Source organism: Takifugu flavidus, chromosome 20 (genome assembly GCF_003711565.1).
Source record: "Takifugu flavidus isolate HTHZ2018 chromosome 20, ASM371156v2, whole genome shotgun sequence".
NCBI lineage: Eukaryota > Metazoa > Chordata > Actinopteri > Tetraodontiformes > Tetraodontidae > Takifugu > Takifugu flavidus.
The window spans coordinates 1,702,291-1,716,001 of record NC_079539.1 but is presented as its reverse complement, the minus strand read 5'-3'; the positions used below and the strand labels follow the sequence as shown (position 1 = coordinate 1,716,001).

The 13,711-nt window shown below is 48.9% G+C and overlaps 1 protein-coding gene and 3 long non-coding RNA genes across 15 annotated transcripts in view; 3 read left to right on the top strand and 1 right to left on the bottom strand.

The window, feature by feature from the left end:
- Nucleotides 1–13,711, bottom strand: part of dnm1a (dynamin 1a) — a 28,139-nt gene that overhangs the window by 2,625 nt on the left and 11,803 nt on the right. For 4 of the 12 annotated variants that reach the window (XM_057019791.1, XM_057019789.1, XM_057019788.1 and 1 more), the window contains 7 exons: nt 12,495–12,608; nt 2,574–2,683; nt 2,292–2,403; nt 2,116–2,130; nt 1,761–1,931; nt 1,431–1,672; nt 669–872 (listed from right to left, as the gene is read on the bottom strand). In XM_057019791.1, coding sequence (XP_056875771.1) covers nt 669–872; nt 1,431–1,672; nt 1,761–1,931; nt 2,116–2,130; nt 2,292–2,403; nt 2,574–2,683; nt 12,495–12,608 — 968 coding nt within the window. Of the gene's footprint in view, nt 1; nt 39–402; nt 440–668; nt 873–1,430; nt 1,673–1,760; nt 1,932–2,115; nt 2,131–2,291; nt 2,404–2,573; nt 2,684–12,494; nt 12,609–12,865; nt 12,896–13,711 lie in introns of all 12 variants that reach the window. The other 8 variants (XM_057019784.1, XM_057019783.1, XM_057019793.1 and 5 more) reach the window with 6 other exon arrangements.
- On the top strand, nt 1,807–2,482 carry LOC130517751 (uncharacterized). The gene is made up of 2 exons (XR_008947791.1): nt 1,807–1,925; nt 2,271–2,482. It is a non-coding gene; the product is annotated as an uncharacterized LOC130517751 (long non-coding RNA).
- LOC130517752 (uncharacterized) lies at nt 8,538–10,083 on the top strand. The gene is made up of 2 exons (XR_008947792.1): nt 8,538–9,121; nt 9,587–10,083. It is a non-coding gene; the product is annotated as an uncharacterized LOC130517752 (long non-coding RNA).
- Nucleotides 12,511–13,708, top strand: LOC130517753 (uncharacterized). The gene is made up of 2 exons (XR_008947793.1): nt 12,511–12,648; nt 13,338–13,708. It is a non-coding gene; the product is annotated as an uncharacterized LOC130517753 (long non-coding RNA).

Sequence of the window (13,711 nt, the reverse complement as noted above, 5' to 3'; positions counted from 1 at the left end):
CCGGAAACGTTACTCCTCATTGGTCAGTGATAGTGATTCTGTAAGAGGAACGGTAATCGTGTGCGGGGCGGAGGTGAGGTGAGGAAGAGAGGGATGAGGAGTGTGGGGGAGAGAGAGAGAGAAAAGAGAGGGAGGGCAAACAAGTTAGAGCGCCGGTCAGGTGTGGCTGCGCGACTTCCAGGGCGGAGAGAGGGAATGTGATGGGGAAGGTCAACATCCAGGACGTGGACGGGTGGCTTTCCGGAGCATTTCTACACATCCAGGGTTTGTTCAGTAAAGCTCTATCCCGACTTGCTTACAGCACATAGATTCGTTATTTAGATGTAACAACAGGTGTTGGAGTCCATCAGGCGCCGTCTCTACGTCTAAACAGGGATCTACTCCTCTATCACTGTTGTTTACCTCCTTGATCCCCTCATCCAGGTGTCTTCACATCCCCCTTAGTGACACAGAGGAGCCACACTTAAGGATGAGCTTTGCATTCACAGCTTTTATCCTACCTGTGGTGTTACTTATCGGCCAGGTCGGAATATTCATGTCATCTTAAAGATTTTTGTGTCCAATATCTCCCCCCAAAAAGAACAACCTGGCTCAAGCTGGACGGTGTAGCCGGATGAATAACACGACAGGTAACGCGCACGCGCGCGTGCCAGGAAGGTTTCGCTCACCTCGGCACGCTGGGGGGCGCACGGTTAGGCCGGGAGGGCACGTTGGGCGGCTGGCCGCTGTAAGGGTCTGGAGAAGCGCCCGGGCGAGACGGTACGGGGGGTCCCCCGGCCGGAGGAGGTCCTGGTGGGGGCCCGCGAGAGACTGGGCGTGCCGGAGGTCCTGGTGGAGCCCTGCGGTTTGGAGTGGGGCTGGTGGCCGGAGATCTGGAGGAGGAGAGGACATCTTTCTCCTTTAATTCCTTTTTTTTTTTTACTTTATACGGTTTGATTTCATTTCCATAGGTGCCTGTATGTGTTTACACTGGATATATGTTATATGGGGGCATCTTAACGCATCAACTACCATCATTAGGCTTTAGTGTTTACCCCAGGAAGCTTGTTGTTGTTATTTCTTATTCCAGAGGGGTGGAAGCTTATAAGAGTACTTCTCACTGTTTTTTGGATATATTTATGTCTTGTGTTGAATGTTTTTTGTCTTAATTTATTTTACTTTTGTCTTTCATATTCAAAATAAACTTGAATCCATCCATGTTTAGCCATCATCTCTGCCACAATCAGTTCCACCTGTAGCTCCCGGTCATCAGCCCAATCGCACACCCCTGTTCTCCCAGTATTTAAACCCCTGATTCACACACACATTCTGGCACGGTGTTTTTCATGCCTTACTAACCAGCACTCGTCCCTGGACTGATTTCTGTCTTCTGTCCCAGCCCCTGTAACCTCCTGAGTCTCTGTCTGCCCCCCGCCCGGTTCCCCTCTTACCTTCCCCCGGAGCCGCCCCGCTGCACCTGCAGCCAGGAGTCATCCACCGGCGGCGGCATGGAGGTGCTGACGGTGGTGGTGCTGATATCGCCGATGATGCTGAGGGCCTCCTTCAGGGCGAAATACATCCTCAGCATCTCGTCGCGGTGCTGCGCCTGCTCCTGAGACTCCTCCATCAGCGTGTTCTGGTCGCCACAGGAGTACAGCTGAGCCAGCAGCTCGGCGTTGATGAAGTCTTTCGTCTGTCACAAAAAGGTAAACACAAATGTGAAATTATGGGGAACCGAGGGGGAGGAACTCCCCACCAAACACCGGCGGTTGTGGACCCACGTTGTTAATCATGAGGTGCATGATGGTCTTGGGCATCAGGTCGCGCACGGTCTTGTTGACGATGGCCATGTAGGAGTCGACCAGGTTGCGGATGGTCTCCACCTGACGCTCCAGCTGAGGGTCCATGCTGTGCATCAAACCATCAGTGCTGTGCTCGTCACCGCCGTCGCTCTGCAGGGGAGGAAATGAGCGTCAAACAACAGTCGCTTTTTCTCCAATGTATTTTTAGCCAGTTGAAATTTTAATTCTACCCTCCTTGGCTGTAGATATTAAACTGTCGTCTACAATTAAGACTCACAAGAAACTACTATTGAGTTAAGCTTAAATGTGATCATGATGTAGGACAGTAACATACCTTTCCTTCCTTCTCCTTTAGTGTCAAACAGCAATGAAGAAAACATTGAAAAAGGACAAACGCAGAGTCACAAGAGAGACTTGACAACGGCGGACAGACAACAGGTAAACATCACAACAGCCTGCCAGTAGTTTAAAGCTTGTAAGACACAGCAGCGGGCGCACGAAAAATCTCACCGTGACCCTTTCGGGATAAACTCCGGCTCTGAGGAAAGACGCCTTCCAGGCATCCACATCTTCCTGACTCTCACAGGCCAACTCCAGCTGACGATAGTCCTTGTAAACATTCCTGTCAGGCCAAAATCAAAGCGCTTGGTGATTTTTATTTATTCATTTTTTCCCATGAATTAAAACCAGTCAGTCTACAACTGCAGTAATTATTTCTCTTTTAGGTTCATTGCTATTTTATTCCCTGTGTTTGCATATTTATACCTAACTATGGAATCTATGTAGGTATACCTCTGTTCAGTGTTGAAGAGGGCAAATATATGCTTGCTGGACATGAAACCCTTCTCCACGTCACGCAGCTTCAGGTTGTCCACTTGTAGCATGTACTTCTTCTCCTTCTCCTGCAGGGGGCGACAGACCAACACAATTATTGTAACGCTCGAAAAGAGGCGATTTATAAAAGCTGATTTTGTTCTCCCAAGTAAAAAAAGTGACCTTAACAACATTGTGGATCCAAGTAAAACAAGCCATAATCAGAGAGATCAGGGTTGCCACGTGATTATGTGTCTATTTCAGCATATTACGGCATTAAGTCGAATGACAAAACAATTAAATTGTCCAGGGTAAACGGGAGTAGATTCTGAAGTTTTAAATCGACAATATATGAGAAAGAAAGAAGCAACACAAAAGACAAAGAGGGGATGAATGGAAAATTCATGCTGTAGTGCATTCAGCCCCCATCTGTGGTTTTGATTACAGTTATGCAGAATAAAAAAAATAAAAAAGCCAGTAAATGAGAAACACACACACACAGAAAGAAGGAACCTGCATTCCACCGTTGAAAGGTTTTGCACTCCAGACTTGCAACTATTTATGAATCAGTGAACCTCAAAGTAAGTCAACTCATTCTGACACACGCCAGCACCGTCCCTCCTCTGTCCCGGTGTCTCACGCGCACGCGTACACACACACACACAACACACACACACACACACACACAGGCGCGAGTGGTTCAGTCTCTGGACTTACAGAAGATCCTGCATTTGAATGTTGTGAAAATTCTGACAGTAAAGTTTCTATTTATTATAATAAAGATGAAACACCAATTTTAGAGTTGATTTAAACATATTCAAGCGTGCACACGCGTGCACGGCTTGCTTTAGCTGCAAACACCTTTGAGTGAAGTCTCTAACTAACCTCAAAACCATCTGGATAGAAAACCACAGACCTGCCCTGCCCAACCAAGTGTGTGTGTATGTATATATATATCGTGTGTGTGTGTGTGTGTGTGTGTGTGTGTTGTGTGTGTGTGTGTGTGTGTGTGTGTGTGTGTGTGTGTGTGTGTAAGAGTGAGAGAAATAGGAAGGATCTGGTCCTGTGTGACCTCTTATCAAAGGATTTATGAGCTGCACTGCCAAATGGACTCATCATAAAATCTCACACACACACACACACACCACACACACACACACACACACACACACACACACACACACACACACCCTCTTTACAGAACAAAATGAACCCGAACAAGCAGTCTGCGCGCTGACACGGTCTTTTATTGCAGCGCCATCTCTGCTCAGCGTTTCTTCATCTTTCCCCTTGTCCTTTCTCTCACTCCCCCCCCCCCCCCCCCCCATACCACCCCAACCCCCCCCATCCCCTTCTGTCTGGCTTTCCCCTCTCACTGTGAGTGAGCAACCTTGGACCAATTCACATTTCTGGAAAGTTGCTCTCTGTCCTGTGTGTGTGTGTGTGTGTGTGTGTGTGTGTGTGTGAGAGAGTGAGAGAGAGAATTTAAGTACTTTGCCATATGCTCCCATAAAAGCTGTCTGCAAGAAGTGGGCAAACATGTATGTTAGGGCACACACACACACACACACACACACCACACACACACACACCACACACACACACACACAGACCTAGGCATGCATGTTGATGCACACCTGATATGCTCCACGTCATGCATGTGCATGAGCATTTATACACACAGGGAAGGGTGTTCCTGAACACACCGCCGGTGCGGTATGGACCCGTGATGGCTAAACCACTCCTGGTTTGTGAGGAAACTTCCTCTCCGGTCGTAACGGCGTGCGCTACAAGTGGGAAGGGGAGGTTTGGAAATGTGGAACAAATCCTGTCAACATAAAGGAGCTGGATTTTGAGGGAAGGAAGCAGTTGACCCGAGCTGGAGCGAAGAGACTTTGTGGTATTTTGACGGTGCATGTTTGGCCCGTTGACGTTCGCAGTATTAATCCAGTGAGTTTAAATGAGCGATACCTGCGTTTAATTTCAACTCTGTGGGCGGAGTTTGATGGTTGGGTCCAAGATCTCGGTCCGGTTACACATCCTGGGTTTGTCCCCCATGCACTCGCACTCCGTGTTCAACCTGTGGCGTTTGGGGCTGCGTGCGAGGCGAGTTTCCATGGTTTTGTTTTGTTAGTGAGTAATGGCGGGCTCATTATGAAGAAGAAAAAAAAAAAAAAGGTAAAGGAAGTTCACTCCTGGATTCATGAAGCCACTTCACCATCCAGCACCCCATCCAAGAAAAATCTGAGTCTCAAACACGATTCCAAAGTGCAGATGAAATATGGCCTCCTTTCCTCCCTCCACACACACACACACCACACACACACACACACACACATATAGAAGGAAACACTACAAAACACACACCTGTGGTGATCTTATTCAAACTGTATCCAGTTAACACTGAAATAAATCAGATTTCTCTGCTGGGGGAAACCAAAAAAAAGGGTCATTTGAACGTTGGTGTGTTGGTACATGTGTGTGTGCGTGCGTGCGTGTGTGTGTGTGGTTCTGTGTATCTTGATGGGAGGCTGATAGAAAAGTCCTGGTGACTTGGGCCGTGCATCAAAGGGCTGCAGAGAAGCCGCACGGCATCTGGGAGCAATAACGCTGCCTCTAACCCTTCATTACCACAAAGAACGGGCCCTGGGTGGCAGCCAACGGCAATTTTCACAACCCTCCTCCTCCTCGCCTCCCTCCGTCTTTCTTTCCCTCCATCCTCCTGCCGTTTCCCCATTGAGATCTCGCTCTTAAACGCAGACGTGAAAAAGAAAAGCTGGAACTCTTACGGGGAAATGTTTGTCCTAGCGTCCACATTCTAATCTGCACCAAATTAAATTAAGTGATATCTTCAGCGCACGTTATGAGACGTCTGGGAAACTGTATCTAAAGGCCCCGAATTTGACTTCGGGTTTACTTGGTTTTATTTATGGAACCATTTAACAGCGAGAATAACGACGGCCAGATTGGAGCCATTTCAGGGAGGGGAAAGCTGCTAATGACTCACATATAAAGTTACGGGGTCGAGCGATAGCGCTGGTAACAAATCACGGGTGTCGGCGTGGTTCACATGTGGCGGGGAAGAGACACGAGATAACGCCGCGCACGCACACGCGCTCCTCTCGCTGCGGACCAACGTTCCGGGAAAATAAACCGGCTCTGAAATGTGAAGTTTCGCGAAGGATAGAAAACAAATGTCACATTTTCGTCCTCTGAGAAATATTCGGGTTGACATATTTAGCTTGGCTGCTTTTTCGCTGCTTCGCCGTCCTCCCTCCCAGACGTTTAATCCCAGCCGACTGCGCTGATGCTACAAAATAAAATAAAAATGGAAATGGCAGCCGTGGCGAGCGCAGACGGAGGCCCGATGGTCAAACCCGAGCTGGCGTTGCGCTGACACCTTCCTGTTTTAGAGGCTAATTGGCGGCCGGTTAATGATCCGCTCTGTGGACGCTCAGTCTTACAACCCGGGGGCTCCGCAGGACGTGTGATCAATCACCCTGTGACCACCAAAGAGTGAAGGACGGAGGGGAAACGGACCGTAGCCCGCTAACCACATAAACATGTGAAAATCCCCACAGGTCCACTGATGAGTGCAAAAAAAACCCCAATACCTCTGTGCTGTTTGGGATCTTTGACGGTGGCTCGAAACACACAGAAGATCTCAAAGTCCTTCATAGAAAAGGGTGAAAGCCGTTAAAAGTGGAGGCAACCTGCAGCGGGGGAGGGGTAAACCTGGAGGACCTGGGACACATCTGAGGTGTGATGATGTCAGAATGCATGAGCTAAAGCGTTAGCATGTGGTGCGCGGTTCCAGGCGGATAAATGCACGGAAACACAGATGCAGCCGCCACCGCCGCTCAAAGCTGAATCGAGTTTGGGCAGAAAAACTAGAAAACGAATCAAAGGAGGAGAAAGGTTGTTTGGAATAAATACAGAAGAAGTAGCCGCACGTTTGAGTTCACTGCCCAGGCTAGAAAGCACTGCGGCAGTTTGCTGAACACCCTGTAAAACAAATGCAGCCGCCTGTCAAACATTCCTCCTGCGGGCCTGCAGAGTCTCACGTGCACGCGCCAAAATTGCAAACCAAACCAAACACACGCACGCGCTCGCAGGCTTTGTTTGTCTAATGATTTTTGTATTGACGTTATGCTCTGGAAAATTTGGGGAACAATCAAGGTGGGGGGGGGGGACAATTTACAGAAAACAAAACATGCATTAGTCATTTAACTCATGTGGGCAGAGGGATCAAATGAAGGATCCACAGACGACCTCCGCAGCTCTCGCTTCCCTTTTACCAGCTCTTCACCCTCTTTTCCAGCCCCCCCACTAGACTCTTCCTCTTTTGCCCTCTTCCTCTCTCTTCTTCTTTGAAGAGGAATAAAGACGAGATAAGAGGATTTTATCTCCGACTCTGATATTTGCATTTTAAAGACAGCGGAGATAGATGCCTGTTATCTCTGTGTGTGTGTGTGTGTGTGTGTGTGTGTGTGTGTGTGTGTGTGTGTGTGTGTGTGATGCCTAAAGCTCTTTGAGGTTTCTCCAGTCTTTCTATGGCCTCAGATTTATCGTCACCCGTCCGTCAGTCGAACGTTGAAGATAATGTAAATGTCTGCCTACGTGCTGAGTGGCGCTCTGTGACATTTATGTGTCGTCTGACAAGAAAAACACGATAAATTGTGGCCTTCGGGTGTGACAGCTGACGGGTGTGAACTCGGGGGATCGCGTTCTGGGTGTTGAAATTGATGGATTTGGCTGGTGTGTCACACACTCGTAAATAAATCTATAGGCTTCAGTGATGACTTAGCATATAAAACTCTTAATCCTGAGCTAATTCTCACTTTTCCTACACTTTCATGTTACATTTCAGCCCCTGTTTTTGGGGGGATTTGCTTCCCCCCTCCTCTGCTCCCACTCTCCCTCCAGCTCTCCCAGTTCCTGCTGACTGGTCTCTCCTGGGATTGGGCCTGCTTTGATTTGGAGCTCAGAAACCGTAGCTAAAATAAACAGGCGGCCTCGGCTACCTCTGCTCACGCACACGTTCACCTGGAATCAGTACAGGAACGTAGCTGCCTTCACTGAGGGACAATTTGAGGTATTTGTATTAGAAGATCATTTTTCTGCCACTTCAAACGTCCACTTTGCTACATTTTGCGAGACACTCGATATTTATTTACCCTGTTACTCATTTAAGGCCTTTAGTTGGAGGCTTGCTCTGCAGATCCCATGAAACACCGGAGAGCACTTTTAGGCCCCTTTATAGGATTTGACTGCTTGGATCATATGAAATAAACCTTCTTTTTTTTTTAGAAAATACAATATTCACAATCTTCTAATCCGCGTTCAAAGCAAAAAAAAAATCTACTTGAATTTGCTTATATTACATTTATGACTGACTTTTATGTTTTACCAGGTAATTTTACAACTCTTTTTTTTTTTTTACTTTTAGTCTTTGAATAAGAGTTGAGGTGGTTTTTACGACATTTCATGGAGGCACTGATTACCCCCGTCTGGATGTGAACGTTTATGAGCGAGGGAAACAAAGAGGGTGAAAGAGGAAAACTCCGACTACTTTATGTTTCAGCTATGAATCACACACACACACACACACACACACACACACACAGACACACACATCTTTTTTCGCTCTGGTTCTGATTTACCAGTAGTATGTCACCCTTCACCGGCACCCCCCCGCCCCTCGGTGTGTTGGGAAGGCTGCGGAGCTGCATAAAGGGCCCTTTATTCGAGCCGGACAGGGAGAGGAAATCAGCTTTAGAAGTAAAAACAGAGGGAGCAGGAGAGAGATGGAGACCACAGGGCTGCACATCTGGAGTTATTACAAGGCTTCCTCCTGCTCGCCAAGAAAACGCAGACATTCCTGCCCTCGCTACAAAGGCCATTGAGCCTCTTCTCCCGACCAGCCCCACTCCTACACGCACATCCATCACTGATAAACCGCCTGTACCAGAAGCAGGGATGTGCGAAAGTGCCGGGCGGGAGGCGTGCACGGCCTCCACGGGAGCGCACGCGGGCCGATGCGCGCCCCTTCGCCGGGGCAGCCGAACGTTACGACGCGCAAGAGCGAGGCGTCACACTTCCTGTTCAACTCTGACCTGCCACTTTCTCCAAGAAAGACAGCGAGGAAAAAAACATAAGAGGGGGGGGGCAGAGAGAGGGAAGGAGGGAGAGGAGAGGAAAAAATGGGGGGCCGGCGGGCTCCTCCTCCTCCTCGCTCCATATCTCCTCTCTCTCTCCCTTTACTTTTCTCCTTCTGCTTCTCCAAGGGGGGAAACTTGATGGCCAGTCCTTTGCCACGTCGCGCCTCCAGCCGGTCCATTTTGCTCACGTCCAGGAGCGACGTTTTCGGCTGTCTCAGAAGCCGGTCCGAACGCCGCCGCCCGGTTGCCCCGTCGCGACGACGACGGCGGCGGTCTGGATTTGGGGAGATGAACTGAGGGCAGCTGGGCCAGACGGGAAGACGGCAAACATCATCGGAGATGTGCCAAAGAGATGTCGTCTTCCAGGTATTCCCTCCAGCTCCTTTCCTGTTTAGCATGTGAAGAGTTTGGGTTTTCAGGGGCCTCTGTGGGAGGTGTTGTGTATACTCGGAGTATTCCGGAGCGTTTGGTTTGAAATGTAGTGTTTTTAGATTAAATCTGGCAATTTACATGATCGTATGCTCTGCCTGACAGCGGGTGGGAGCAGGTTGTACTAAACGGGACGTTTGGCGTGGTGATCTTTTCAAAACGGTTGTACACGAACGCCTCAAAAGAGGCGATCAGAGCTGATTCAATCAAGGATTTGGTTCATGGAACGGATGCGTTTCAACACCTCTGCACCGTTCCCAAAAACTGCCTGGTGTTTTTCCTGCGGGCTGGAATGCAGATTCTCACAGCAGGAAACAGGAGGGAATGTCATTGAATCTGCCTGTCAGTGGCTAACACATCTGTCTAACCTCCTTCCCCTTCACTCCCCCCCTCCCCCCTCAGCCATCCTCCAGCCCTGCGCGGATCATCCCCCATCAGCACTTTGTAGCGTGACTCTGGAGTCCCAAACTGAAGTGAGTATGAAACCCGTGATTGAATCTGAAGGGACGGTTGGCGCCGAGCTGACCCGCGACGCCACCGAGGACAAAGGTTCTCCACCCAGCCCGCCTGCCCAGTGTTCAGACTACCTGTTCAGGAAGTAGTGGTTGTACAGTAGTCTGCACATTGGTTAGGCTGGCCCGGGTAAGCGCAGGACGAGCTGGGAGGTTCCTCTGAGAGGTCCAGAGGCACAAGAGCGTCAGGACGCGGAAACATGCAGCACCACCCTTGTTCCGGTCCCAAAAAAAAAAAAAAAACCCACCACAGATGCCCGGCACCTGGATTTATTAATGAAAAAAATAATTAATTGTTGTTATCGTACTGTACCTTGATTTATTGTAAAAAAAAACAAAAAGCAAAGCAAACTCTGAAACAGTTGGAATAAAAGGGATGGAAGTGTGGTTGATGTCGTGGTTTCTGTTAGAAAGGAATTTAAAACGTCCACTGTCACCTAAAAATAGGAAAAATGCTCCATTCTCCTAGAAAACACTGCTTTTATCTGAGCCGCCCCCCCCCCCCCCACCCATCACATACCAAAGTGTGCAATTATGCTTCTGCCTTCGCTGCAACAGCTTGTGGCCGCTTCACCTCAAATGACCAGATAATTTGCAGAAAGGCAGGAAGCCGCCATGCAAAAATATTGAAGGAGCAGCTGCGTCGCCGTCCCAGAAAAAGGCAGAAAGCGGCTTGTGGCTAAAGTGTTTGCAGGTGACGTCATGTGAAAAAGTTACAAGTTTAGCCCCGTCCCCCCCGCCCCCGCCGCTGATCGTCTTTTCCATTATGTTTTCTTTTCTACCTGCGGCAGGGCCACGGTCTGTTTCCGAGCCCGGCTGTCTTTGATAAAAGCAGACCGCAGCGTGCCATTTTAAACTCCTCCTCGACTGCAGCAACTCTTCCCAACACACAGCATCGTCTGAAAAAAAACAACCCGCAAAACCATCCTGTTTCCATTTACAGCCCTACCATCGTGTCACAGCCCCGGGATCACGGGTACACGCGGGCGGGGGGGGGGCAGGCGTGCGCGCACGGACACAAGCGCTTCTGGTGAGCACGTTGAAAAGCGGCGGTCTGCTGTTTCTCCCCAGGATGTTTACAGCTGGGATCACCAGGCAAGTCTGGCTTTCTGGCAGCTTTACAACAGGAGGAGGGAAACCCAGACACACACGGATCACTCAAGATAGCAAAGGTCTACCTGTGTGCATACATGAACTTCTGAACACGCGTGTGGTCGAAGTCTCTAAAGTCCTGGTTCGGCGGGTCTCTCTGATTGACCCTTTTACCCTCCCTTTCTCCCAGCCTCTGACAAACACACACCCAAACCCCAATCTTTTCATGAGCAACTCAAACCTTAATGGAACCTCAATTTACACCTCATCCGTTGCCATGAGCCTTAACTCTGAAATCCAGTGGAAAAGTCATGGGGTTCAAAATTCTGGCTCCAGAAAGTTGGTTGGAATTCCCCCGAGTTGTGCCCCACATGTGTAGGAAAGCACACGCACACACACGCGCACACACATGCACTAACCAAAACATCCTGGCAACCTAAGTTAGGCTGAAAGTTATTATTAGTCAGTGGTGTGTGTGTGTGTGTGTGTGTGTGTGTGTGTGTGTGTGTGTGCTGCGGCAAGGGTTTTCCCCAGGACGGGAGGCAGTCAATAAAACTGTGTTGGGCTATTTTGCAAGTTAGTGTAAGTTTCTGGCTAAAATCTGACAAAAGAATTGGAGATTAAAAGCTTCTATAGACCCAAAACCCATCTGTGTGTGTGTGTCTGTGTGTGTGTGCGTGTGTGTGCATGTGTGAGTGAAGAAGTAAAGGGAAAATAGTGGGGGGGGGAATAATACAAGATAAATGGAGAGACAGATGAGGTGAGGGTAGATGGAAGAACATGCTGCTTTAGAGAGAAAGGATAAACCTCTGGGAATGCATATGGGAGTAATAATACGTGAGAGGAAGAAAGTAGCAAATACAGGAGACGTGAATGCAGCCCCCCCCCCCCAAATACACCTATTAACCCTCCCCAACCCCACACTTTCTCTGCTGCCCCCTCCCCACAATCAGGTTCCTTTGCTGTTCTGCACGCTTTGAAATTAAATGAGTTTATTAGAAGCAGCTTGTGTGTGTGTGTGTGTGTGTGTGTGTGTGTGTGTGTGTGTGTGTGTGTGTGTTGTGTGTGTGTGTGTGTGTGTGTAATTGGGAACAGGGCAGGCCGAGGGGCTCTGGTATGCACATGTGTGTGCCAGCTTTGGCGTCCGACACAGTGGGGGGTCCTGACTTTTTGTGAACGGAGTTCTTGGTACCCTACACACACACACACTCGCACATACACACACCCAAAACTTATACAAACTTATGTCAGCAAGCATAGCAGCTGTGGCTAACGTCTGGAGACAGCAAGACTGTGGCTAACTCCTAATAGTTCTGGAAAGCATCCTGGGATACCACTCTGACCGGTAACAAAGAGCGCCGGGTCAGATTTTCTCAGTGGGCAGAGGATCAACAGTTGTGCTTTTGCCAGTGGGATGAACTGGAACTAATTTTGTACCAGAAAGTGGAAAAGAAACTCTGACCTTAAGGAAAATAAACCCCCAGAGCCAACTGAAATCATTCCGCTGGTATTGTGATTTGTTTATTGGCCCCCAGAGGGGCTCTTAATGCCTCAGTGCACGTTGCAGCGCAGGACGCCAATACAGATGTCCAAAATGAGAAAATGATAATGTCTTATTAAACTGCGCCATAGTAAACATTCTGGATTTATCAAATAAATTAAAAGTGTGTACGTGCTTTACGTGCGGCTCACGTGCAGCGTCTCACCTCGTCGTCTTTGTACCAGGACAGAGACTCGGCGGTGAGGACGAACCAGTACTCCTTGGCCCCTCCCTTCATGATCCCGATGTTGTTGATGGTCAGCCAGCCCTTCCTGATCACCTGAGGGAAGCACAGATGCGTCAGAATCATCACATCACTGGTAAAAACTCCCTTTTTTTTAAAAACCCAACACCACATCTGTCAACCTGTGTATGTTAATCACTCATTCATATATGTGACAGCACAGGAAAATATACTCTGGGTCTAGTGAAGCAACACAGGGGGGATTCCTCTCGTTCTTTTTAGATCTCTTCCTCCGTCAGGCTTCATTCTTTCCACTATTCACACAGACTGAACACAGAGTTGGTGCGATTTACCTTGAACCGATCGTTAACTCCTCTCTCAGGCTGAATGAGAATTTGGAGAGAACGTTACAAAGCTGTGCCATCGCCAGGCAATACACAAGATTGTCAAGTCACAGCGAACAGCAGCTGGCTGCGGGGAGGGCAGCGGGGGGGTGAGGTTGCTATGCGGGACGGCGGCAGAGGGAAATAAGGGTGCCACGGCCAGAACGGCCCAGTGTTCCCATGCAAGGCAGCTTTTACGCATCTTATTCACTAAAACACTGATAAATGGCCGCGAGGTTGTGGAGAGGGCACGTCTATTTTAATCCTTTCTATTTAGATGAAGCTATGATTAAACAGATGAAAGCGCTTTGCCGGCCTATCAGCTGAGGCGTATTATATCTAAATATTTAAAGCCGTCCCTCCTCCTTTATCTGGGCGAATGAGTGAACACAGAACAACACGTCTTTCCATCAGCACGTCTGACAATGAGGGCAATTTTCAGCTCGGAGGTCGAGCCCGCTGTTGAATCTGGAGCACAGGAGCCACAGGGGTCGACCACATCCATCTGTAAACAGGAAGTGAGCATCGCCACGTTGTTTACACTGCGCCTCTGACCTTTGACCCGCAACCTGGGTGGCTGTTATGACTACTGACGACTGCAGAGACGAATAACCGCAGATCTGCCGCTGCTTTGGGCGACGCGGAGAGAGACAACGAGCAGGGCAGACAAAGGGAAGAAGCACTGACGCTGCGGCCATCCCATAATGCAATTACACCGTTTACATGAGTGTTTTTCCACTTTAAACTACTGTTTTTGCAAGGGGGGCCTCAGCATCTCCAAACTGTACGTCTGTACTAAATAATTACACCACAGTC